Source organism: Camelus ferus, chromosome 32 (genome assembly GCF_009834535.1).
Source record: "Camelus ferus isolate YT-003-E chromosome 32, BCGSAC_Cfer_1.0, whole genome shotgun sequence".
NCBI lineage: Eukaryota > Metazoa > Chordata > Mammalia > Artiodactyla > Camelidae > Camelus > Camelus ferus.
The window spans coordinates 6,368,941-6,396,636 of record NC_045727.1 but is presented as its reverse complement, the minus strand read 5'-3'; the positions used below and the strand labels follow the sequence as shown (position 1 = coordinate 6,396,636).

Below are 27,696 nucleotides of genomic sequence, written 5' to 3'. Positions count from 1 at the left end.
CAGGTCCCTTTAACAAAATAAGCTGGAGAAGTTGGTATGCCCGTGCTCCTGCCTGTGAACTCAGACGCTGTGCTTAGAGGTGACGACTCTCATCCCTAAACTAGGGGCTAATGTGCCATGTTGGTAGGCTCTGGGCTTGTGTGCAGACAAGGGCAGATAGACGGGGACAACTTAGACACAGAGGAGGATCTGACTCACACGAATCTTTGAATTGGACGTGCTTCTCAGGGGTCACTGGGGGCCAGTCGCCTGTTTTCAGGGTCCCAAGCTATTCCAGGCAGGTTGAAAGCCATACACTCCTCCAAGATGACTGTGAAAGGATAATCCTTAAGGCTCCTCACCAAGCAGAAATTCTTTCTCCTGTGGGAGCTACCAAGCCTCTTTCAATGATGATTGCAATTATAATTACAAGAGTCAGACACTGTGCTTAGCTTAATAACTATGTATTCCCCACAATTACCCCAATACATAAGGTATTATCCCCATTTAAAAAATGAGAAAACTGAGGCTTAAATAGATGAGGAAACTTGGTCCAGGTTATGCTGCTATATCCTGGAGGATTTGCAAAGAGATGCTGGAGCGCGGTTGAGTACAGAATTTATTCCTGTAGGGAGTTCGGCAGTGGTGGGGCTGGGGGGGGGCAGGGGGCCGGTGGTCAGAAAGAGTTGAGCTGAGCCTTGATGGCTGAGTGGGGCTTTTCCTGGCGGAGAAGGGAAGAGAGGGCACTGCGGGCAGAGGGATCAGCTTGAGCAGACAGTGAAGTTGAGCGACTCTGCCCCAAAGGCTATTTCCAATGAATAATTACAGTTACAATGACAGCTAACATTGATTAAGTGCTCGCTCTGCACCAGGAATGGTGTTAAGCACTTTACTATGTGCATCAACTCTACAAGCTGGACGCTATCATGAACCCCATTTTGCAGAAAAGAGATGAAATGACTTGTCCAAGATCACAGCTTGAAAACAGCAGAACCAGCTTTCAAACTCTAGTCTGCCTGATTCCAGAGCTCCTGGTGGCTCCAGGTTGTGCAGGCACCATCCGTTGTCAACCACAGAGCCAAAAAAGACCTCTGCCCATGTGGTAGGGGCTGTCCTGAGATCTCCTAGTCTGTTCCTGCCACAAGCCCCCTCCCACCGCTCCAAGTTGGAGCCAAGGGGAACCCATCAGAGGTGGTGGGAGGTAATCATGAAGCCGGCTGCCTAATAAAGATAAAGTTCTCTAATAAACTCGCAATCCTGCGATAATGTGTTTGACTTTTTAAAAGGCAGATAAAAGTCCCAGTGGAGGGACAGACCTTTCCCATCAGCTCCTTAGTCAGAATGACTGTGGAGGAGCCGTTTTCTACTGGTGGGGCAGCTGGCTGCCTGGGCCAGCACTGAGAAATGGTCACTTCCGGATAACCCAGATGTCTGGTCTCTCCGGTGATCCCTCCCTCCCACAGGAATCCTTTGTCAGAGGAGAATGACAACCGCAAAGGAGAGGAACTCTGGGGCAAGCCTAAGGGAAGATGAAGGGGAAAGACGTAATTTGAGAACTTGCTGATGATTGGTGCAGGAGCTTCAGAGGTGGAGTCTTCTGAGAGCTTTCTGCTGATTGGTGGACTTGCAGTGGACCAACCTGTCCATTCATTCTACTGCCACCACCACCACCACCACCATCATCAAATAACATATATTGAGCATTTGTTATGCATCCAGAAAATGTGCTAAGCATTTTACAACTGTCTTATGAGGCAGGTAAGGTCAACATCCCCGTTAACATTCCCCATCCTCAGATGGGAAACCTAAGGTTTGATGGTATTAAGTAACTTCCTCTGGGTCAATGCAACCTGGAAGTAGCAAAGCAGAGCTTCCAACCCATGTCTGTTTGGCTCCAAACAATACAGTACTTAACTATTGTTTTGCATTTAGTAGTTTGATAGAGGACAACTTGATCTGGGTCTTTCTTTGATGGAATTCACAAGAAATGAAGCCTCAGACAGGAATTTTTGGTGCACAGACTTAAGAAAGGGACGAGAAAGCAGGCTAGGGCAGTGTGCAAAGCTAAGGAAAGATGTCATTTCGGCTGGTGGCTAGCCTCAGCCTGATCCCACTGGGAGCTCTGGAGTGTAAGTTGCGCCATAGAATTAGCCCTGCCTTGAAGCAAGGGAGAAGGACGTCTGTACTGATAAGTCAGTTAGTCGTTAGCTATGGGCTGCCTTGCCACCCCCCAGGGCTGGACGTAACCTTCTGGAAGGGGAGCCTGTGATGCATTTGCAGCCACCACTCACAGCCGCTAAGATCTGACCAGCAGCACCCTCTGCAAATGCAGAACTAGGCGGTGCTCCCTGCTCAGTCCCTAAATTACTGAGTGGTCCTGTGTGTAGTGCTGGGCCCTCTCTGGGCCTCGGCTTCTCCTGGGTTGTGTTCCATGTCCTCCAAGGGCTGTCTTAGCTCTGACAAAGTCTGCCTCCATGACCTAGCAACACAGCCACTGCCCCAGACTGCAGTCCCTGTTTCTGTAACCCAGGTGGAGAGACACGGCCCCTCCAGTGGCTCCCACGGTGTAAGGTGAGGTGTCTGACAGCTTCCCCTGCTGAAGCCCTTTATCTCGTTTCTCTGCTGTGTTATTTTAAAACTAACGAGGCCAGACTTCAGGAGCTCGCTGCCTGCTCACTGCCTGCCATCGAGATTTGTGGCTTGTCTGTTGTGTCCTCTCTGCAGATTTTAGCGGCAACTTAACTCTCTGCTTGTTAGGAATTTTCTACCAAACCTCAGCTGCAGGAAGAGGGGACATGTATGGTGGGTGTGTCTGCAGGAACACAAAGTCCTGACTACACCGCACTCTCAGAAGCCCCCAACCCCCGCCATCACCACCACCACATCTGTAGGTCTAGCTGACGGAAGGGTCCAGTGGGTTGTTCCAGGAGGACAGGGAGAGAGAAATTCACCTCTGGGCTACTGAGAGAGAAAAGCAGAGACGTGGCAAGGAATGGGTAGACTCAGCCTGGTGGTGGGAGAGCCGAGGCGCCTGTGGAGGGAGGATCTCCAGGGACATTCAAGGGCACTTTGACCTCCCTGCCCTGCCCCTTCCCAGAATCCCTTGTCTTGAGCTGTTGGGGGAAAGGGGATCAGAATCAGCAGTGAGGCTGGAGCACAGCGTGATCTCTCCCTGGAAAGTATGGCTGATATTTAAAGTGACGCAGCATGCCGGAAGCTAAGTGCTGGACACGCCTCATGTCATGTCATGTCATCCCCACAGCAGCCCTGTGAGGTGCATACAGCTTGTGATTTCACCAGGGAGGCGAAGAGGCTTGCCCAGGGTCTCGCCCAGCGGGTCCGAGTTCCCCGGGCAGAGTCCCCCGGGCAGAGTCCCCCGGGACGTGTAGCCACAGCACCCTAGCAACCTTGCCCTGACAAGCAACTCGGCCCCCTCTGCACAGCCTGGCTTGTTTCCTCCAGGCACGAGTGTCCTCTCTCTATGCAGGACTCTTCCTTTCCTGGGTCATGTTCACCCATAGGAGGGTGTCTGATGTACGTGTCCCGTGTCTTCCTCTGGACTGTGAGCTCCTGGAGGGAAAGACTCATGTCTGGATCATCTTGGAATGTCGTCCACTGGAAAGTAAAGTGATGCTTAGCAGATGAGCAAATGAATGAAAGATGAATCAGTGAATTGACGAATAGCTCAGGAATAAATGGATGAATGAATGCATGAACGATTAAATAAATCACTGCATCTAAAGGGATGAATTCGAGGAGTCAGACATTGTAAGAGTATATTTTAAGAGCCAGTCCACCAGGTTGGGACACTTTTTTTTTTATTACTTTTTATCAAAGTATAGCTAATTTACAATGTTAGTTTCAGATGTACAGCAAAGTGATTCAGTTATACATATATGTAAATTTTCTTTTCTGATTCTTTTCTACTATATGTTATTCCAAGAAACTGAATATAATTCCCTGTGCTATACAGTAGGTCCTTGTTGTTTAACTATTTTATATGTAGTAATGTGTATCTGGTAATCCCAAACTCCTAATTTATCCCTCCCCTAACTTTCCCTCTTTTGTAACCGTAGTTTGTTTTCTTTATGTCCATGAGTCTATTTTTGGTTTGTAAATAAAATTTGTATCATTTTTTTTAGGTTCCACATATAAGTGATGTCATATATTTGTCTTTCTCTGTCTGACTTACTTAGTATGATAATCTCTAGGTCCATCCATGTTGCTGCACATGGCATTATTTCATCCTTTTTTATGGCTGAGTAGAATTCCATTGTGTATATAGACCACATCTTTATCCAGTCATCTGTCAATGGACATTTAGGCTGTTTCCATGTCTTGGCTGTTGTAAACAATGCTGCTGTGAACATTGGGGTGCATGTGAGGTTGGGGCACTTCTGTTGAACTGTCTTGTTATTCTGAAACCCCACTGACACAACACCTTCAGAGCTTACCGACCTCCTCATCTTCCCACCTCACTCTAGCCATGTGCTCTATCTTACTCCCCAGAAGATGCAGTCTGCTGGCTTTCAATACCATCTAGATGCTCACATCACTGAAATACATTTCCCCAGCACTAGTGTCTTCTCTGAACTCCAGGTTCATGTGCCCAGCTGCCCCCCTGCCATCTCCATGTGGGTGTCTAACTAACATCTCAAAACTAACATGTCCAGAAATGAGCTCTGGGGACCCCTTCCAAAGCACCCTTCTGCAGCTGCAGCTGACCCCGGCTCAGTCCTCGGTATCTTCATCCTTCCAGTGGCTCAGACCGAAAAACCTTAGAGTCCCCCACAAGCAAACTTGGTTGATTCCCACTTCAGTATCTGTCCAGAATCCGACCGCTTCTCACCACTGCAGCCGCGATAACACGGATCCCGGCTGTCATCTCTCACGTGGGCTGTTGCAGTAATCTCCTCCCTGGTCTTCCTGCGTTGATCCCAGCTCCCTTGCTGACCCTTTAAAACCTAAGTCAGATTACATGGCTTCTCTGCTGAGAACTCTCCAGCGGCTCCTCTCACTCACAGAAAAGGCCAAGTCCTGGCAGCAGCCCACCAGACCACGATCCAACCTCGTTACCTCTCTGACATCAAACCCCCCCCCCTTGCTCACTCACGTCTAGCTTCAGTGCACCTGGTACGTCCCAATCTCAGGGCCTTGGCATGGGCTGTGCCCTCTGCCTGTTTTGCTCCTTTCCAGGCACGAATGAGGCTCACTCCCTCATCCCCTTCCAGCCTTGCTCAGATGCCCCCCTCTCAGTGAAGCAGTCTCTGATCCCCCCTTAAAACTGCAGCCCCTCCTCGTGGCATCCCCAGTTTCCCCATCCTGCTACGTTTCTTTCCTTTAGAGCCCTCACTGCCTTCGAATACGCTACATAGTTACCAGTCAGTTCTGCTGAGTTTCTGCTCTTCTCCTCCCTCTGTCCATCCCAGTAGAATGCAGTCTCCATCAGGCAGAGATTTTGCTTCTGTCTTATTCTCTCCTTGGTCTCCAGTGCCTAGAACATGCCCTACACATAGCAGGTGCTCAGTAAATGCCTGTGGCCTCAGTGGCTGAATGAAAAGTGCAGGGCCCCTGGCAGCACCTCTTGGGGCCAGTTTTTACTTTATCAGTTCTTGAACCAAAGCTCTGCCTGCTCTGGGTTGGAGGTTCCCTGTGAGGCCAAGGGCTTCTGCCCTCTTTCCCAGCAGATCTTCCTTAATTGGTGCCACCTCCAGCAATGTCTGTGAGATCCTCAAAAGAGAGTCACCCAGCACGGTCCCTCCCAGGTCAAGAAAGTCTCATCAGTAATTTACCCTCCCTGGAGAAATCCAAACCCTGTCTGCAATTGCAGCTGATAGAAAGGTCTTGAAGGTGCCCTGGACTGGACTGAGAAGTGTCATTCTTGCCCATGGTGACACAGCTTGGTAGAATCAGGGCTTGAACCCTGGTCAGTAGGACTCTGCAGGACCTCTGCACTTGCCCGGCATCGCCTCGTTACCCTTCGCAACGTGTGCAAGTGGAAAACCACGATGTTCAGCCTTTTCCCAAGTTGGGGGCAGCCTGCATTTCAGACAGCCCCAAGGATCCAACCCAGCCCCCCTCTCAGCACTAGGCAGATAGGCAGCAGGCCAGCCTGTGAAGGGGGGCATGACTGGGTGGGTTTGGGGTGGATTGGAGCACAGCTGGGGATGTGTTATGTGATGAGAGGCCACACCCCTGTCTGGGGGCCTGACCTTCTTGGCTGAGCTGGGTAAGAAATGCTGAGTTGATTTTTCTCCATATGGTTCTTTCGTCTTTTGACCTGAACTTGGGAGCTGGACAAATTGTTGATATACTAGAGTGTTTACCACACACACACACACATGTGCACACACACACATTCACGCCCTCACATGCGCTCAGCCCTGAGAACTGAACTAGACCATTCTCATCAGTTGCCTGGGGATAGAGGGTGCTGGAAGGCTGGGCTTGGACTCAGGATCGAGTCCAAATCCTTTGTAAAACCTGCAGCCTGGCCTCTCGGTGTTTGGTCCGCAGAGCAGCAGCATGACCTGGGAATTGGCTAGAAATGCAGAAGCTCAGGCTCTAGCCCGGGCCCACTGAATCGGCACCTGCATTCGGACAAGATCACACACATGTGAAGGTGTAAGGAGCACCTGTCCACGTGGTCCTGAAGATTCCCGCCCCTGCCTCCTTAGTCTCAACTCCTGTTTTTCTCTGCTTCCCCACATTCATTGCAGCATTAGTCACAATAGGCAAGACATGGAAACAACCTGAGTGTCCATCACCAGATGCATGGATCGAGACAATGTGAGATCTACCTGCCTATCTAATAGCCATAGATAGCCAGATAGATAGACAGGAGATAGATAGATAGATAGATAGATAGATAGATAGATAGATAGATAGATAGATAGATAGATAGATAGATAGATAAAATTAATACTATTCAGTCATAAAAAAGAAGGAAACACTGCTATTTGTGACCCCATGGGTGGACCTTGAGGACATTATGCTAAATGAAATAAGGAAGTCTCAATTCTTACCTTCCACCCTCCACCCCGACCATCTCTTCCAACTTACTGCTTCCTCTGAAGTTACGCAAAGTCCGTTGCTGAGTCTCTTTGCCCAGCGTTTGCACATGACCAATTTCCGTGCATCTTTTAGAAGGTTTTACACGGCCACCTGCCCCTATTCCCCTTACACAGCCCCTTCTCCAGACACATAAGGCACATCCCTGTCTCACAGGGAAATTACCAAGATTCACCCTAGGCCCCCATTTACTACTTCCTTATATCCTAACAGTGTTTTCTGGATTGCTCTCCTTTTTTTCTCAGTTGATTCTTATAAACAGGCAGGGCAGCTGGTGTTCTTACCATTTACTATCCTCGGGTCTCAGTTTCTCCATCTGTATAGTGGGCATGGCCATGCTGGCTCCTGGGTTTCTTGGAAACTTAAATGAGACGATGCCTGAGAAGTGTTTAGCCTGGTGTCCTGCACGGAGTAGGTGCTTGACAAATGGTAGCTCTTGTCAATCTTGTCAATCAAAGGACGTGGAAAGAGCACTGGACTGGGGGTCAGAAGGCCACAGTTCAAGCTGAAGCTCCGCTGTGAGTCACCGTGTGGCCTTGGGCAAGTCCCTTGGCATCATGGGGCCTCAGTTTGCCCACTCTGCACAGAGGTGGGCAGGGCTGGGGCCCTTCTCACTCCCCTCCAACACTGTTTGCCTCTGATTCCCCAAACGGGCGTTTAATTCAAACTAGTCTTGAGTCACAGGGGTCTGCACCCGCCCAGGCTGAGTACTTTGTTGGAGTCTGGAGCTTTGATGGGGGAAGCAGGGAAGCAGCTAGGGAGCCAAGCAATCTTGGAGAGTTTTGCGGAAAGTTCAGCGCTCTTATCAGAGGCTGGGAATCTGCTGGTTGCCATGACTACGGAGAGCCGCCTCTAAGCTCCGGGTCGCTGATTAGCAGGAAGGGAAGCGGGAGGCCTTGAGGAATTCAGCACTCCTGGCTCCCTCCCTCCCTCCCTCTGTGAAGTGGAGTGTGCCAGCCCTTGACTTCGCTGTTTTAGCTGTCCCCCGAAGATCTCGCCTTCTTTTAAGTATTTTTTTTATGCAACATCAAAGGACTGTGTGGTAAAAAACGAGGCAGCTGCCGGTACTCCTCAGCAGCGATGGAACACAGAGTTTTTCTTAAAACCCTGTAAGGTTGCAAAGCTGGAGAGGAGGAAGGGAGACAGGTGGGGCTGTGGGGGAGAGAGGGAGAAGGGAGAGAGAGAGACTGAAGTCTGCGTCCGCTGCAGTCCGGTGTGGCCTCAGACGGGTCCTTCTCTCTGGACCTCTGTCTCTTTATGTGTGAGGAGAGGTTGAGTCTGATTCGTGGTTTGCACGTGATACTGGTCACCAGAATTCATTTGTAAGTTCATTCCTTCACTCATTCAACAAATGTTTATTGCGCGAAAAGGCACACTATGCCAGGCACCAGATCCTTGGGGAGTCAGCTCCCACTCTCAGGAAGCTTACGTCCTAGTCCCGAAGACAAACGGTTAGCCAGTAAACACTTAAAATGGTCATTTCACATTGTTGCAAATGCTGTGCAGGAGGGCGTAGCAGGCCACTGTGATGGAGGCGGGGGATGAGGGGAACAAGATTACACAAGGGGGTCAGGGAGGGCTTCCCGGAGAAGGTGACATTTGAATGAAACGAAGGAGCCGGCCATGCAAAGAGCTGGAGGAACAGCATGCCAAGTGGAGGGAAACGGAAGGAGCAAAGGCTCTGAGCAAAGGCCCTGTTCCATCTGAGGAACAGCAAGAAAGCCATGTGGCTGGAGCAAAGTAAGGGGCGGGGAGAGAGGCAGGAGCTGGAGTCTAGAGTGGGGCAGAGGCCAGACCCTTCAGAGCCTTTTAATCCCAGTAATCAGTTTGGATTTATTCTTGGTCCAATAAAAGGCAGGATAACCCAGCATGTTTCTTTCTCTTTTTTAAAAGATATTTTATTATTATATTTTTTCAAATCTTGGTGGGGAGGAGGTAATTAGGTTTGTTTATTTTTTTAGAGGAGGTACTGGGGATCGAACCCAGGGCCTTGTGCCTGCGAAGCATGCGCTCTACCACTTGAGCTACACCCTCCTCCCTTCTTTTTTTTTTTTTTTTAATTGAAGTAGAGTTGATTTACATTATTGTGTTAGTTTCTGGTATACAGCATAGTGATTCAGGTATACATGTATATTCTTTTTCATTGTAAGTTGTTAAAAGTTATTGAATACAGTTCGCTGTGCTACACAGTAGGACCTTGCTGTTTATCTGTTCTGTACATAGTAGTTTGCATCTGCTAATCCCAAAATTACCTGGGATGTTTCGTTAAGATGCAGGTTCCCCTGTTTTCATCCCTTGGAGACCCTGTTTCATTCCAGCTAGGAATCTGGATTTTTTTTAAAAGCTCCTTGGGGGCCTCTGATCCTGTGCCAGCTTTGGCCAAGCCTGGGCTCCATGCTCCCTGAGCCTTTTTCAGTTTTCAAAAAGTTGAGAAGCAAAGTGTTAGAACATGTTGGAAAAAAATCTCAAACATTGTATTATAGAGGATTCCTTTCTTCCTTCCGTCACCGCTTCTTGTCTGCCTAGTAGAATTAATTACAGTTTTGTTTGTGTTATAACCCCAGGTGGGGTACCCAGCACCAGGAAGGTGAAGCCAGTGCCACTGGCAAAAAGAGCAGTCTGCCACATCGGGGAGTGCCACGTTATCGCTTACAGCAGCTCCATTATACCTCTCCTCATCAAACCGTGTCAGGGTTGCCCCATCCCTGATTCCAAACCCTGCTGCTGGCAGTGACGGATGAGCCACTGTCTTCGCCCTAAGCCTAGTACGCCTGTGCCTGGCAGGGGCATCCACCAGCTTTCCCGAACGCTGGAGATAACCCACGCCTCTGTTAGCACAAGTCACTGGGAGCTTCCGCCCAGTGCCAGCTCTGTGTGTCAAATATTTATTCGCTGCCAGATTTCTCAAAACTTCTCGGCTTTTGCCTATTATGGGGTTGCCTCCGGTACAGATTTGAGTCTTGGTTTTCTGTAATGCCCCTAGAAAGTACAAAATTCCATTCTTATATATATGTGTGTGTGTGTGTGTGTGTGTGTGTGTGTGTGTGTGTCCCCAACTCAAGACTCCGCTGGGCAGTACGCAGACGTTGATAAGCTGATTGATGACTTTTCTAAGGGAAACATGAGGAAGGATAGAAAAGGCATTGATTGAACCGTCTCAGTTGATGGAGGCACCAGCTGGGTTATTTCCACCCAGTGTAACATGAAGGGATTAGCATCTCAAAAGCCCTTTCTAACTTTTTGAAACAAATACGCGTTCTCCTTAGCCGATGCCTTTGCTCTGTCATTTATTCACTGAACGAACGTTGCTGAGTGTTTATCAGGCAGGGGGTTCTGGGACAGTGAAACACGATCCTGGTCTGTGGGAGCTCATAGCCTCGTATGAGAGAAGACAGGGAAACGGTAACCACAACACATACTATTAAGAGCTGCAGTAAGGGTAGTAAAGGGACTATCATATACTCAAAAAGGGGCTAGACGTCCTCTAAAAGCCTGCTCCCTCCTCCACCATCTCTACCCTCTCTATGGTGACTCCATCCTCCTCGTTCCTCAGGCTCAAAGCCTTGGAGTCGACCTTGACCCCTCCTCTTCTCCTTCTCTTACCACCCACATTTAACCAGCAGCCAAGGATGCTGGTTCTGCTTTCAAAATACATCAGTATCTGATCCTATCTTACCGCCTCCATTGCTGCCACCCTGCTCTGAGACCAGTCGATTGCAAAACTCTGCCCGTCTTTGTTGTTCCCGCCTCACCTTCTAGTGTCCTAAGCCAGTGGAGTGATTGTTCTGAAATGCAGGCCAGTCCATCAGCCACATGGGACCCCAAGGTCTTCCCGTGACCTACAAAGACCTCATCTCGGGTCTCTCTTCTTCTCACTCTGACCCTTGCTTTCTATTCCTTGTCTGTGTCAGGTGTCTTTGAACTTGCCCTTCTTTCTGCCTGGAACATCCTTCCCACTTCCTGCAGATGCCCGTGGAGGAGTTACATGTTGCTGAGCAATAAAATGCCCCAAATCTTTGTGGCTTAAAACAACGAGAAACAGTTGTTACGTTTCACGGTGTCTGGGAGTCGGGAACTTGGCTGGGTGACTGGCTCACCATCGCCCTTGAGCTGGTGGTCAGATGTCCCCCACAGCTGCAGTCTCACCTCAAGGCTTGACTGGGGCCAGAAGATCCACTTCCGAGGTGGGTCACTCACACCGCTGGCTGGTGCTGGCTGCTGGCAAGAGGCTTCAGTTTGTCTCCCCCTGGGCCTCTCCCGGGGGCTGCTGGCGTGTCCTCACAGCATGGCGGCCAGCTTCCCGCAGGGCGATCAGCCCAAGAGAAAGAGGTGGACGCTGCCTTTGCGATCTAGTCTTGGAAGTCACACATTATCCCTTCTACTGCCTTCTATTCATTAAAAGTGAGCCACTACTAAGCACTTCACGGGGGAGGGGCGGCGATTAGGTGCCAGCTTTTGATGGCGGGAGTGGCAAAGAATTTATGAACTCATTTTAAAACCAGCACCAACTGCAAAGTTAGTCCCTCATCTTTCAAGTCTCCACTCTCTTGTTACTTCCTCAGAAAGGCCTTCCCTGATTATACAGAATAAGTCACCCCCCTCCCATTTCCTAGCCCCATTACACTGATTTATCCTCTTCTATAATTTATTACCATTGAACAAGCCATCTTATTCCTTTCTTATGCATTTATTACCTGCTTTTCCATCTATAATCTAAACCCCATGATCACAGGGGCCATCTCTGTCTTGTTCACTGCATCCCCACACTTCGAACTGGCCTTGACACATTGCAGGCACTCAGGGGATTGGAGTGAATGAATTTTAGGTTAGCGTAGGCTAGGACAAGTATGGGAGGAGGCAAACCGTATTGGAGGCTGAGCAGAAATTGTGAGCTTTGAGTTATCTGAAAAGAGCCAAGGTGGCATGCCACACAGAGAGACTGGAGGGATGGCAGGCATGGACATGGAATGTTCTGGAAGCATGGAGTTGGCAGTAAGGAGGGCTGGGCACACCTGCCTAGAACCTCCATCCCTCCTGGACTTGAGGTATCTCCCAGCTCTGCTTCTAAATGTGCACCGATAAACGGCTGACAGAGATGGATGTGTTTTGCAGCCCTCCCTTCAATATTGACCAGGCTTGGCCTGCTCTCCTGGCAGCCCTAAGGAGCAGGGGGCTTATCAGATGCATTCATCCTAAGTCATAAAACCAATCTTGATACACTGGCTGCAGGAGCTTGATGCAGGAGAAATGCTAATGCCTTCGATTAGTCCTTGACCTGGGATCTGCAGGCAGGGTGAGCTTGCTGATGGTTCCAGATCTACCGGTGACCCTCAGACTCCTGACTTCCTGGGTTAGGAGCCAGGAGATTTGAGTGACAGTCTCATCAAAGACTAAGTAGGCAACGTCCTTTCCCTTCCCGGGACTTGGAGGAGGAGGTGGGATGCAGGTCATTTCTCTGCGTTGTTTGGACCTCACCTTGGAGGCAGAGGAAGGAACTTCCGGCTTCCGTGGGAACTGCTGTCCCAAGTAGGTGACCTCGTACCTGTTAAGGACACCCAGAGGGAAGTTTGGTTCACAGAAAAGTAAAGGGAAAGGGAACTGAGATTTTCCAGGCCTTTCTGTTTGCTTATGTTATCTCATTTTACCATCACACCCCACGCAACCGTGTATGGATTGACATTATTTCCTATTTTTGTTGTTGAAGAAACTGCAAGTCTGAGAGGTTGAGGGACTGGTCCCAGGACCTACAGCTACTAAATGGTGAAGATGGTGTTTGAATTAAGGTGTCTCTGTTCCAGAGACAGATTTGGCAGGAAACAAAATTGGGTAGAAATGGAAATTGGGAAGTTTGAGCTAATCCTATCTGGCTTTGGCCTCTAATTAAGTCTTGAGGAAGGAAGTGAAATGCTGGTTTCCAGCGTCTCCCCGTGGTTCAGTCAGGTTACGGTGGTCTATGCTGCGGTAACAAGTAAGCCCCTGCAGCTCAGTGGCTTAACCTAACTAAGGCTTATCTCTGTCATGCAAAGTCTGATGCGGTTCAGGCATCTCTCCTCTATCAAATAGTTTCAACTTTAGGAATAACGTGGCCTCTGAAGTCATTGTGACAGAGGGAGAGAGAACTGGAGATGGCACACGGATCTTATCGCCTGGAACTGGAAACAATTTTTGTCATTCCCACTCAGAGACCATTGGCCCCAAATAGTCTCATGTCCCCAGCCTAACCACGAGGGAAGTTGGAAATATTAGGACATCTGTGGATGTTTGATGAACATAAAGAATCGTTGTCATTTCCTATCACTGTTGCCTCCTTATTTCTTCCCCCCCGTAGGACAGAACCCCAGAGCAGCCCCGTGGTCCCAGCTCAGGATGGAGCCTCGGAAAAGCTGCGCCAGCATCTGGCCACCCAGGCCTTGGGCACCAACAGCTGGGAGAGAGACAAAACATGCCGGGAGCCCAGTCCCGCCAGAGCACACAGGTGAGGCGCCGCCCCCGCCCCCCTCTTCAGTCCCATGAGGAAGGCCAGGTTGAGGATGGAGAAATGAAGTTTGTCTCTCTGGCTGCTCTTCCCCTCTCTCTGTTGCCAGTTCCTCTTTCTGACCCTAAAATCAAATCAAACCCCCTCAGAGGATTAGATGGAAGCTGTGAGTGCTGTCCCCTGGAATAACGTATGTGCTCCAAGAACACTCTCCAAAATCTGTGCACCAGGACCCTGGGGCTGATGAACAAGGGTCTCTAGCTAAGAACCTGAATTTTGATGAAGCAGCTCGGGGAGCCAGAGCAGCTTTCACGGGTGAAGTCTGCTCCCCCCACCCAGGCCACCCTCTCAGCGACAGGCTTTCGTCAGTTAGGCTGTGATTTCAGTGAGGGAGAAACAGTTAAGTCATCTCAGCTTGGAGAAGCAAAGTTCAACAGTGGTTCTGGAAAATTATCCCCAAGAAACAGGAAAAAAAGAGTTGTTTCCAGTAGAGACTGAGGGAGTTGCAGGGAGATGGTGAGGGTGGACGGTTTCTGTACTTCCCAAACGTTGTCTCCCAGTCAAAGGGGACTTAGTGTGTTGTCGGAATTGCATTCAAACCTAGACACCACCACTTACTGAGTGACCTTGGGCAAGTTTGTTTTCTTCTGTGAGCCTCAGTGTTCACCACTATGAACTGGGGATACTGAGATCTAATTCTCGAGGTTGGGTGAGGATTCAATCAGACCAGGTGTGTACACATCCTGACAGTGGACCTAGAATACAGAAGATGCTTAAAGTGTTAGATGGAGTCTCATGGAGCCACAAGAGAAGGTTCTGGGCATGACAATCTAAAAGTGATGCCATGTTGTCCGTTTGATTGTGGAATGTCAAGGCTTCTTGCCCCCTTCTCCTGTCTGCAGCCTGCTCTCTGACGTGATAAAAACCACAATATTGATGATACTCGTATTACCACTGACCATCAAGGTCATGATCATAATAACAGACACTACGTTTACTGGGAACGTCCTCTGTGCCGGCCCAGAGCACGCTGCACGAGTGAGCTCCCTCATTCCTTGCAGCGAACTTAGGACACAGGTATGTCTCGTTTTATTCCCATCTTACAGATGATGAAATGACACTCAGAGGGGCCGCCCAGGTAGGAAGCAATGGAGCAGGACTTTAAATCCAAGTGTGTCAGTTTCAGGAACCAGCGCGCTTTACCGCTGCAGACTCACCCTCTGCACAGCTGACCACTGTCTATGGAACCACTGTGTACTTGACTGCTGCACAGTTAACTGCTGCTCGTGTAACGGCGGTGCACTTAACCATAATTCGTGCCTTTCCACCCCCGCTGTGTGAGGGCGCACCCAGGAGAACTGGTGCACGGAAAATAAAGAAGTAGGGGCAGTGCAGACCAACCTGGGCAAGGGCGTTTGGCGCTTACGGAGGGGGTTGATTATCCCCTCTCACAGACATCAGATCCAAGGGCTTTTTGGTTTTACCTCATCCCTTAAAGCTGAGTTTAGGACCATGGTTCCCAAACTTTCCTCCCCTCCTGAGACCCTGGAGTTCCAGAATGAAATGAGAGTGACTGACTGAAACAATGAGATCTTTCTGCTTTATAAGACACCCTTTTAAAAGGGTTTTACTTTTTCCTTAAGCATTTGTCCCTTAAATATTTTGGGTGTTGATTTTTTTTTTCCAAATTTCTAGCAGCTATTACCCTGGGAAGTGTCTATATGAAATGAGATGATTTAACAAGTGGCCAAATTATTTCATCCATTCATCCCTCATTTGGTCACTCAACAAATGCTTATCAGGCTCTTACCCTGTGTCAAGCCCTCGTTGAAGGAAAAATTTGGAAGTGGTGTACCATGTTTGCACAAGAGGCCCACTTGCTTCCTGGATATGTGTGCTGTACTTTGTGATTTATAACATGTAAGTGCACTGAAGTGGCTGGGTTCTTAATCTCTATGATATTTATTTTTAACCTGCTAAAGATGACTCTCTTGACAGTGTTCTAGAGTATAGCTATGTGATCTTTATTTCCTGGCAATGCAGAGACCTTAACATATATTCATTCTGATCACTGTATCATTTTTTTTCTACTAGCTATCATGATCTAGATTCTCAGAATGGAATTAAGTTTGGCAGCATTTTATGATGCTTTGTAAAGAGTTGAGTAACTTCCGAAAGATTAGCCACACAAACAAGTTTGAGAAGGCATCTGGTTTTGTGGGAAAGCTCTCAGGATAGGAATCACACAGGCTTCGATTCAAACCCCAGCTTGGATACGTCCTAACTGTGCAACCATGAGCAAGGCAACATAACTTTTTGAGCATGATTTTCTTCACCTGTGGAATGACAATAAAAATCATAGTACCCTTAGAGTGCTTCTGTGACTATCAAAGTATATGAAACATTTGGTGCATAATAAGTGAGTAAATGGTAGTTGTGTTATTACTAATCATGACAATAATACTCTATTTTCCCAGTGAAGCTCAACTGGGTTGGCATGTTTCAGTTCCCAAGCAATTTTTCATCCAAAACCACCTCTTTTTGCCATGGGATAGTGTTTCTAAAAATCCCTGGAGCCTGCCCCAATTATAAGAGTAGATAACTTGACTTCATTTAACTGCAGCCTGAGCATTTGAATTTAATTGAACTGGAAGTAATTATTCCTGAAGAGTGGAGGTTTTTGAGGTTCTGTGAGGTGATATAAGATATGTATCTCGTTACATTAGACCTTGGCAAATATACTTTTAATAATCAGCTGCTACTTAACATACCTTCCACCTCCTATTTAATTTCCAGCAGGAACTGCAGACGTGATATATTGGGGATGGAGGGTGCTGAACTGCCAATTAATTATTTAAAAACTGATTTATTTACCAAGGTGAACCATTTGCAGATTCAATAATAAATCTATTAAGGAGCAGTTAACCTCTATCACTCTGTTTTAAATGATCAATCAGTGTTTGGGTAACGTATAGCGTCTGTCTCATTAGGTCAGCATTAACTCCTTATTTGAGGCATTTAATCTGAAGTGTAACCAAATCAGCCATGAGGTGGTTATTAGGTATTCATGGTGGGTCCTTCACCCTCCAAGGAACTGGATCCCATCCCAGCTACAACAGCCCTAGTTGGGGGCGTGGGGAACCCTGGGTCCTCTAATGCCCGATTCTGTGTTCCCCCCAGTGCCTCCCGCAGCAAAGACTTGACGCCACCACCTTCCTCCAGGGGGAAGAAGAAAAAGAAGAAATCTACGCGGAAGAAGAGAAGGAGGTGAGGGCCCCAAGGGGAGATGAAACCCTGAAGACAGAGAAAAGGACAAAATTGGAGTAATAAGGGTTTCAGAGTCAAACAGTGACTCCCCTTGGATTCAGATCCCTTCTCTAGCTCTTTACTAGCTGTGTGACCTTGAGCAAGTCACTTCACCTCTCTGAGCCTGTTTCCCTTTTATAAAATGGTGACAGTGTCTACCTCTTGGGGTTTTGTGAGAATTAGATGAGAAAATGGATGTGGAAGCAGCTTTTACAGTGTTGGGCACACAGTAAATGACCAGTTAATCCGAAGCATAGTCATGACCATGAGTATTTATTTATTATTTGTTTGTTTTTGGAGAACTCACTTTGTGTGAGGGGCTGTGCCAAACACTGTGATTTCTGTGATCTCTTTTACCCTTGGCCACGATATACCAGGCAAGCATTGTTATCCCCATGTTATTTTTGTTTAAAATTTTCTTCCGGTTTTATTGAGATGTAATTGACATATAACATTGTGTCAGTTTAAGGTGTGCAACTTCATGATTTGATATATGTGTTTATTGCTAAGTGATTACCACAGTAAGTTTACAGTTAACTTTACATAATTACAGTTGCTTAGTTACAGTTTTTTTTTTTTTTGCAGTGAGAACTTTTAAGATCTAATCTCTTAGCAACTTTCAAATATACAATACAGTATTGTTAACTATAGTCACTGTGACTCATTTCTCTTATAATTATTATCCCCATTTTAGAGATGGAAAAATAAAGGCTCAGAGAGGAGGTGATGGAACCTATAGACACTTGATTTGAGGCTTCTCAGTTGCTTCCACCACATACAAATGGCAAGGATAATGGACTTGATATTTTTTTGCCAGCTGTTTTCTCTTTTATTCCCTATGAATGTTTCTATGTACAATTCCTTTTGATTTTTTTTTTTTGTATTTAAAAATATTGCAGATTTTCTTCTAGGCTGTCAATCCCTAGGCTAAAAGCAGGTTCAGGACTCCTGACCCAGTGGGGTGATTAGATCTACGTTGGTGGAGGGGCAAGTTGAAAATCCCAGCAAATCTCAGAGGCAGTATTTAAAGAAGCCTGCAGGGGGCAGCAGAGAGCAGAGTCTGGATGACTCGGGACCCAACTGCAAGGTTTCTGGGACCTTATTCCCTCTACACCCCTTTAGCCTGGTTCTCAGAGGTTAGGCCCAAGGAGGACCCAGAGTTGCCGCCATTCTCAAGTGAGGGGTGGAACTGGGGTCAGTGGCGTGAGTTTCCCGATGCTAGGAGTGGGCAGGAGAACATTTCAAAGAAGGAGACCACAGGCATCAGGCTCCGATTATTCATTCATGCAGTGTGTTCAGTTGGCCTGCAAAGTGTTTTTTGTCTTTTCAATTAGTAGCCAACCTTTAAAACCCAGATTTCATATGAAAATATGTTTTTCTGGCAAATTCTTTTGAAAAGGCAGGCGCTCTAGAAACCCGGACCTACATTCCTGCGTGAGGCCTTCAGCTGATCTGAGAAGCAGCCATCCTCCTCAGTCAGGTGCTCTCTGGTTCACCACAGGCCCCACCACTCCCTACTGTCTTACCCCCAACCTGCAGCATCCCTTTGCACTATCTGGGAGGCAGGCTTCAGTTGGCACTGAGTTTGCAAGTCCTCATAGGGTTCAACCTTAGCATTTTGTCAGTGGCGGAATAAGAGACCTAGAGTGAGCAGTGACACGCCCAAGGTGACTTTGTGAATTAATGGTAGAGTCAAGATTGGAACTCGGGTCACCCAAACCTCAGCCTTGAGTCGTAGTTACGATTCCAGGGTGGCTCTGTTTCCCAGGTAACCCCTTGATGGTACCACCCGTGTGAGTTCATCCTGGCAAGACCTCCTGCAGGGGCTTGGTCTTACCAGCAAGACAACAGGGTAGGGCAGAGGAGAGACCCAAAGTATATGCACTGGGGAGAGGGCGGCAGACGAACATAAATATTTACGGCCTGACCAGCAGGGCAGCTATGGGATGCTACCCATAGCTGGGTATGATTGAGAGCAAAGCCCCTGGGATCAGAGAGGCTTCCATTTGAATCTCAGCTCTTCCACTTCCTAGCTGTGTGTCTTTGGGCGAGTCACTCCACCTCCCTGAACCTCACTTTCTTTATCTGAAAAGGGAGGGTAGCAATTGTACCGACCTAAGAAGTGTTGGAAGGATTAAATGAGATAATACATGTAAAACACGTGGTAGCGTTTAAAACAAATGCAAACGAATTACACCAGTTATTATCCGTGTTGGGTGTTACTGGGAGAGCTGCAGCCCTGTCTGTGAAACCAACCCTGGCCTTCAAAAGCCTCCCTCTGAAGTGTGTCTCCCCTCCACGCAGGTCCCCATCCTATAGCCCGTCGCCTGTCAAGAAAAAGAAGAAAAAAAGTTCAAAGAAGCATAAACGACACAGGTACTGTCCTTCCTCCTCTGCGAACAGGGATGCGCCCGGTGAGGTGGGGGTTGGGGCGAAAGGGGATGGTACCCAAAGGTCATTTGGAAGCTCATCATTTCATGTATGTAAAATACTCATCTAATGTATTGTCATGTCTTTGTATCTTACATAACTTGGGACTCTAGTTGCAAGGACCAGAGCCTACTAACGCTAACTCCGGCCAGAGCAGGGTTTGTTATCAGGTGACAGGAATGTCTCAGGGACCAGCCGGACCTCAGTGACAGGCTAGAAGCAATCAGTGGGAAGCTGATAGAAGCCCAGTAGAATTCCCTGGTGCACACGGGGGGACCCTGCACCCTGTTCCCATTCCTTCATGTGGCAGACCCAGCTACAAGGAAATATTGAATCTCTCTGTCTTGTTCCTTTATTTCAAACTCCCAAGGAAAGGACTTTCTGGTTGGTCCAGTTTTGTGCATCCAGTTACATGGTCCAGATGGGGTCATGTAAAACAGGGCTTCTGAGATTGACCAGTGCACCCTTGTGGACAGGAGTTAAGGGGCATTATGACCTGGACACACATTCCAAAAGGTGCTCACTGGACACACATGCATGAACACACACACACGTGTATATTTATGGGAAAAAATAAGACAGGGATATACACCAGAGGTCTCAAATCCGTGGTTCATGGTCCAAGCCAACATTTTATAGTTGAAGAATTCTGCAATGCAAAAATCATAGTTGTCCAGTTCTTCTGTAGAATCAGAAGCTCCCTCTTCATTGGACCAGTTTTCCCACAGGCAGCCAGCGGCTGGAGCTGGGGAGTTGCTGTGTATGTAGGCAGAGCAGGGATGCTCTGATTTGCCACTGTCCCCACCTAGCCTGCTCCCCCACATCTGCACACATTTGCAAGGCCCATTTGGCCCCTGGGGGCAGGGAGTTTGAAGCTGTCTTTGTAAGTGAAGATATTTGCTGTGGTGACTGTGGATGACAGGGAAAGAGTGGTTTACATTTTATTTTTGCTTATCTGTATCTTCCAATTTTCCTACATCAGTGGTGGATTACTTGGGCAATTAAACAATCACAACAGAACAAAAGGTAAGAGGTCATTTGGGCCCCCATCCCCACCCCTATCCCCGCTGCATCTCACCCGTGGTTCCACATTGTCCCCACATGGCTTTTCCCAATCCGGGAGTGTGGTCACATCTCAGCCAATGCTGCCAGGGTGTTGTCAGCTCAGTTTGGTCCCCACCCATTACATCTCCTACCCGCCCACATGCTTCAGTCGATGCTCTGTGAGTTTGTGCTGACTACAAGACGTGGGCCAAACAATTAGTGAGATGCTGTAAAATTGGAGTTTGGAACCTTTCCCCACAGGGAGTCCTCTGTAGAGGCAGGGGCCTGCCCATGACTGTAGACCACCATCTTGTCACCTTGCTGTGCTGAGCAATTTGTCCCAGTTTAGGGGGTGGTTGGGAAGGGGGAACATTTTTCTTTATCTAGATTTTGGAAGCCAAGTGGCTTCTCATGGAAGGGTTTCTTCTCACGAGAAAGAGACTATACCAGAAGGTTAGAAACAGGCTTTTTTTTCCCTGCTGGCTACTGTTAGCCCAGAGGTTGCTGGAGGTTCGGAAGGAAGGGGGACCGTAAAAGGGGAGATTAGGAGGGGGACACTGTTGCTGATTCTTCTCAAACCCTCGTCTTCTGAGCCCGCTCTACTTCTAGTCTGTCCTCTCCAAGTTCTTGAAATGTTTGGTTAATGATGGTTGACTTTTTGGAGATAGAAGCGAAGGGTAGTGAACACACTGAGCTTTTTTTTTCTCCCATCAGTTAACAAGGCCTCAGGGTTTGGGGGTTTTTTTAAATTACATTTTTCACATCTACTTATTAAATACCCATTACATGTCATGATTGAGGACTCTGGGTCTCAGGAGCAGAACAGGGACCAGAACCCAGTTCCTGCCCTCATCCTAGTGGGGAAAATGGTGATCCTGTTACGCAGAGGTCTGTACTACAGGAAGGCTAAGTTCAGAAGGCTGAGCCCTCAGTCACCCAGGGATTGTGGGAACAGAGAAGAGGTGAGGGGCCTGAAAAGTGCTACAAGATGACATCTGAGTGGAGCTCTGAAGCATGAGCAGGAGTTACACAGGTGAAGCTGTGTGGCCCTGGGCGACTTAACTAACATCTCTGAGCTTCTGTGTTTTTGCGAATCGGTGGTTAGTGGTACTTCATAGGTCTTGAGGGAAGATGGAATGAGACTGTGTGTGAGAGATGCTTAGCACAGAGCCTGGTACCCAGTAAGAGTTCCAACATATGGAAGCCAGTTGTCCCAGGAAGATGAAAACGATGAGGGAGATGAATCCACAACTAGAGAGAAAAGATTAAAATGAGACTTGGGGGGAGAGAGGAGGCAGAGGGGCACTCTCTCGGGGACCCCTCATCTCACCTCATCCAGGACAGGCTTACTGACAAATCTGGGTGAGGACTGAAGCACTGGTAGGTGTTGACCTGGAAATTCAAAATGCAAACCAGAGTTTCCCGTATGAGCCTCAAATCTCAAAGAGGAGGAATAAGTGAATCAGTTGATCAATCAATCAATCGATCGATCAATCAATCAGATCTCAAAGAGGAGGAGGATTCACTAGGTGTCGCAGGCCCCTGGTAGCATGGCCACCAGTGCACCGACACATTCGTCCCTGGAAAAGAAATTCAGACTCACTGATGTTCATTTTCTCCCCTCCCTCTGTTCCTTTCTTCCTCTCTCCCCCTCCCCATCTTCTCTTCCCTCCCTCCCTCTTCCTTCCCCCACCCCTTCCCTTCCCTCCCTCCCTCTGTCTCCTCCTTTTTTCCCCCTGAGCAGGTCATTCTCCAAGAAGAGAAGGCACAGGTAAGAACCTTGTGGCCCCTGGCTGCTTGCTTGCCTTTATGCTTTCCTGACCAGGTTTTAGGCAGCTTCTAGGGTCAAGTTCTCAGCCTCCACCTCTGTGTTCTTGAGCATGCCCCCTTCATCTTCCTGGGCCTCAGTTTCCTCCAAAATGAAAGCCACAGGCTGGTTTCCCTGAAAGTTCCAAGCCAGCTTTCAAATTCCATTAGGCCGGACGGTTGCTGCTGGACCAGCTCCTTATCGGTCCACCTTCCTGGGAAGTCTTGCTGCCCTGGCCAGAGTCTGTTTATTTTACCGCTGGTTGAAATCTTGCGTTGGGGCACACAGAAAAACATCAGCCCCAGTCACCCCAGCAAAGCCTTCCCAGATCCTAGCCAAGGGACACAGGCCAAGTCCTTCTGTAAATGATTGCTTGTTAAATGCGCCACCACCCAATAGGTAGTAGGGACCATGAAATGAGACTGTTGACACAAAGTTTTAGCCGAGTGCTGACCCTCTAATAAACCCTCAAAAGGTGACAGATGTTATTACCATTAGTATTAAGCCACCAAAGCTGACCCGGGCCTCCTCCAGACCCCACTGTCAGTCTGTATGTGTGGGTTGGTGTCTCTAGCTGAACCCGCTGGGTGAGAAAGTTGGCAGTGACCACTCTAGTCTTAGAAACAATCGGTGTCCATTCTCAGGTGGCCTGAGGGTGTGGCCACCATGTGTTAAGCATTGCAACTGCTTTGTTTTTCACTTAAGCTGAAGTTTTCAATTAACTGACCAGTTAGCATCTTTCAATTAACTGGCCATTTTCTTGTTCAGCTCCTCTAGCCCAAAAAGCAAAAGAAGGGAAGAGAAGAGGCACAAAAAACAGTAAGCAGATTCCACCTGGAATGTTCTTTTCAGGAGGAGGGGGACCTGGTCTCTGAACAAGGAACAGGGAAAGGGGGAGGGGGTGGAGGGGTGGGAGAGAGGGGAGAAGGAAGGGGAAGACAGCACTGTGTGTAGACTTGCAGTTGTGGGTATGGCACGCGTGAGGGCACAAAGTTGTGTGTGTGATGTGTGTGTATGCATGTGTGTCTGTGTGTGCAGGGAAGTGAACAGCGTGCATGTGTGTGCCTGGTGCGCCCGTTGTGTGTGAATTCTGTGCTCCTGGGTGTGCGTCATGTAATATTTGTACGTGACGTGTATATGTGTATCATGCACATTGCTCGTAATTATCTGTACATTTTTCTATCGTGCAAACATTTGTGTGCACTGCAGGGACAGAGTGTGTGTGTGTGCAATGGTGTATACTTGTGTTCACACAAATGCATTAGGTATGCCCGTGCTTGTGTGACCATGAACTTGATCAGTATGCATGTAGGCGCCCTGTCTGCGCCTGTGCTCCAGTCCCATGCGCTCTGCATCTGCACTGCTTACTTATCCGTGTGCGTTCCTCATACGGAGGGCATGGGGCGGTTTTCACCTGTGCACATGTGTCTGCTATGTGTGCATGAGTGATTAAGCGGGCGTGATCACGTGCGTGCTCGTGTGGGCATGTGAGTCCCAGCCCCGGCTGCTGGGCTTCGGGCATGGAGACATCAGAGGAGCTCCCTGGTCTCGGGCCCCAGCTGGTTCACGGTTTATAGCTGGTAGTAGAAATTCAAATCAGCCAGCGCTGCCTGCAGAGTTCAGTTCCCAGCCAAATTAAAAGTAAATTTGGTTACAACCCACCTACTTTATACCCTTGCAAATGTTATTGCGTGTGTTTTCCAATCAACTAATATTTTATCTCCCGCCAAGAAGCTTCTACAGTGAGACTCACAGGCAGTGGGATGAAAGTCAGCCGGCTGCTGGGGGAGGGACAAGAGGAGGCGGGGCTCAGAGGGAGGGTGCTCAGCTTTGCTGGCCCAAAGGGCCCCTTCACCCAAGGTCAGTGTGAAACAGGGCATTTCAGGCACCAGCACAGGAGGCTGCGGAAAGCTCCAGAAGGAAGCAGTAGAGCTGTGAGTTAGCTCAGGGAAGAACTTCCCAATCATCAGGCTGGTTCGGTTCAAGTCAAGAGGCATTCACGGGCACTGAGTGTACGTTCACGCTAAGCGCAGACAGAGTGCCTGTCCTTGGAGACGTCAGCATCGCTTGTCCAGGGTGGCTGCAGTATCGACAGTCAATGAGCCAGGGCTGGGCCCAGACCCTAAGAGTCCCGGGAGGATCCTCACTGAGGTGAGGACTGCTGGCCTGAGGGCAGCAGGGTGGCCAGCCTGCGCAGCTGGATATGTCTCAGAAACCGCTAGCAGGATGTAAAGGAAGGCTATGAAAGCCAGAAAAAACGGAGTCAGGAAAAACAGGTGCCCCTAAGAGAAAGGTGGTTATTCTTGCCGAGACCCATGGTCAGGGCAGCTTCTAAACAAAGGACCACTGGAGTGACCTGGCTTCTCTTTCAGCATCCCTCAGAGAGGCCCTAACAGGTGGCAGGTCCTGTGCGGGGCTCAAAGACGGAGACTAGACAGACATACCTCCCAGCCTGAGAAGCGCACCGTGCAGCGGGACTCGGGGACAGACATGGGACAGGTCACAGCACAGCAGCAGGAGATGGAAGCCCAGGGCGCGGTGGGAGCCCTGGTGCAGGACAGAGGGCTTGGTGGTGAGGGGAGGCTTCCTGCGGGACCAGGCGCTTAGGCTGGGAGTAAGGATGGAGGTAACCATTCTAGGCTGCAAGTTAGGCAAGTGGTTGAAACTCTCTGTGCCTCGGCTTCTGCATCTGTGAAGTGGGAATGAGGGAACCTGCTTTGTAGGTTGCGAGGAATAGATGAATCTATGTAAGGCAAATGCTTAGAACATGGTGCCCAGCACACTGTGTGTGTTAGAGACGGGTCCCCCCCACCATAAGCATCATCATCGGGACATCATCAGCTGGGAAAGTTGTGAGCCAGAACACAAGCACTTCAGGCCTGCTTGAGCCTTTCTGACCAGGGCTGTAGACATAATTCAAGGAGACTGGGGAGCTAGGCAGGGGCTGGCTCCTGAGGATGCTTGGGGCTCAAGGTCAGAGTTTGGACTTGACATGAGGACAGCAGGAGAGTTTTAAACAGGGAAAGGATACAGTCTGATGATCACATTGCAAGAATTCTGAGACCTTTGTTGGGATAACCAAGCTATCTCCCGATAGAATCATCTCTAACTCCCACTGGCTTCCTGTCTTGGCCCAAAACATTGATATTCCGTGTACATCATATCAGTGACCACAGCCACTGCCACTGCTACTTCTGAGTCATTATTATTATTCAGAGAGAGCTGCAGTGACCTGTTATAATACCAATTTCCATGGCAGTGGTAGTAATTATCGGTACTGTAATCTTTGTTGTCGATGATGTTTGTAACTCCGTATGAGGAATCTAGACTTAATTTTCTGGGTCTGAGGTTACAGATTGGCAGCCCAGAGGCCTAATGGATTCTGCAAATGTGTTTTGTTTGCCCCAAACACTGTCTTTTTTAAGAAATAAAAAAAAAATGAGCTTCCATTTAAAATAGGAATAATTTACATTAAAAAAATCTCTATTTCTACATTCACTTGAGAAATGAGAAGACCCAGCACCATGCCGTCATTCGGGAGGCAAAGCCACTTTCTTTAGCCCATGCCCTTCGGTTGACGTATTTTTCTTTAGTGCCCGACTGATTCACACATTATGGTATCTGATTGACTCTCGAAACCGTCTGGAACTGAGACTCCTCTTTAGCTGAGGGAGAGGTGGCATTTCTGTCCCCGGTGTGGTCTGCATCAGGCCTGCTACCAGCAGAGTGGGAGGGCCCTGAGGGTCAGGCCATCTCCCCTTTCCACTCACTTGTGTTCAGAAAAACTGGTTAGAGACCCGGAATGCACAGGCAGGAGGCAGGGGGTGGGGTGCAGGGAGTAGGTGGGGGGAGACGCATAACTTGGGAGGGACAGTAACTTGGGTGCAAGAGGAAAACGTGTGTCACCAGATGAAAAGCTCTCTCTCTCTCCTCTGGTTTGCTCCTTCTCACCTCCCCTCCTCCCAAGATCGCGAAGCCGGCCCCGAAAGTCTCACCGCCGCCGCCACCACCACTGCCCCTCGCGGTCCCAGAGCTCGGATTCCCGCTCCTCCAGCTGTGACAGCAGGTAACCCCCGCCCTGAGGTGCCTCCTCAGCCCAGCCACAACCCAGGGCCAGCCTAAGACACTGTCTCCATCAGCTTTGCCTCCCACTGTCACTGTTGGGGGGGCCGCTTTCCCAGCAGAGCGACAGCCCCCTGCCCCACCCTCAGAAGCTGTCGTCACTTCCCTGTAGACAAAGGGCTGCAGGCAGAACAGACAGAAGGACTTGACTTCTAGGAACAGTAGTAACAGGACTTGCTAACACACATGCTTCCTAGGTGCCACTAGCACCGCCCTGCTGAGGTGCTAAGTACCTCCAGTGTCCACGGCATGACCCCCTCGCAACCCAACGAAGCAGGCACTGTTGTCATCCTCATTTTAAAGAGGAGGAAACTGAGGCACAGAGAGGTTAAGGAACTTGCCAGTCACTTAGCTACTGAGTGACAGAGCTAGGACTGAACTGGGGAGCTGGGCTTGGCACTCTTAGGGTGCTTCTAAGCACAGAGAAGCTAAGCAACCTATGAAAAGCCACACAGCACAAAGGACCTGGTTCTGAGGCCCTCCTGAGTCAGGTTTCTCCTAACCTAGACTCTCTTTATACTGACACATTGGCTCTCCCGGCCTGAGAAGGGGGAGGAAGCCCTTGTGGATGAGAAAAACACAAAGCAGAAGAAGGGGGTGGGGCTTTGTTGACGTTGACATTTGAAATTGTTTGTGTCCGGCGGGAACACCCAGGTCTCGTTGATGGTACCAGGCTAGCTTCCCAAAGCCAAAGGCTCCTTCATTCTTTCTTAAGTGTTTCTCACACTTGGCTACATGTTCACGTCACCTGGGGAGACTGAAAAAAACTCACTATCCTGGTCCCGGCGCCTCCCAGTTAAATCAGAATGTCTAGAGAAAGAAGGAGGAGGAGAAGTATTTATCTAAATTCTACTCCGAAGCAGCCACTGTGCCTGGTTTCAAGTGCGTTCTCTCTCCTCCTCTCCGGACAGCACCACGCGCTAGGCCAGGGCTTCTCCGCGTTGGCGGCGCTGTGGTCGACCTGGAAGTTGTTACAGATGCCAGGGCCTGGATCCCACCTCTTGACATTCTGACCTAAGCTGGATGGGGTGGGGCCAAGGCAGCAGACATCTTTCAGTCTCGCCGGAGAGGTGAATGTGGAGCCGAGAGTGAAGGCATTTAAGAAGGAGACGCAGCCCCTGGCGTCTGGTACCATCCCCGGGGGGCCTTGGTGTCCCCACTGAACAGCGACAGTTTCAAAGAATGTCCCCCTCAGACAAGGCTGCTCTGTGACCCTATGTGATCAAGACAGAAACAAGATCCTTCTGGAATCAGATCTGAGCCCAGATGAAACAGAAACTTTGTCCAAAACACAGAAGAGACCAGCATCTCTCTCTAGCCTGGTGGATATGAGTGACTGTTGCTTCTTTACCAGTTATAGCCTGGACCTCAGTCAGTCTGCCCTCTTTCTGGATAATTATGAGGACACCCAGTCAGAGAATGACCTCCACTTTCTGGCAGCATCCAATCCAGAACAAAGCCC

At 48.9% G+C, this 27,696-nt stretch overlaps 1 protein-coding gene across 1 annotated transcript in view; it reads left to right on the top strand.

Annotated features, from left to right (window-relative positions):
* The window catches only part of SRRM4 (serine/arginine repetitive matrix 4), a 146,871-nt gene that overhangs the window by 90,625 nt on the left and 28,550 nt on the right, over window positions 1-27,696 (top strand). Inside the window, exons 2-7 of the mRNA XM_032471356.1 lie at window positions 13,379-13,525; window positions 16,706-16,792; window positions 19,136-19,207; window positions 22,050-22,076; window positions 22,881-22,931; window positions 26,080-26,178. Coding sequence (XP_032327247.1) covers window positions 13,379-13,525; window positions 16,706-16,792; window positions 19,136-19,207; window positions 22,050-22,076; window positions 22,881-22,931; window positions 26,080-26,178 — 483 coding nt within the window. The remainder of the gene's footprint in view (window positions 1-13,378; window positions 13,526-16,705; window positions 16,793-19,135; window positions 19,208-22,049; window positions 22,077-22,880; window positions 22,932-26,079; window positions 26,179-27,696) is intronic.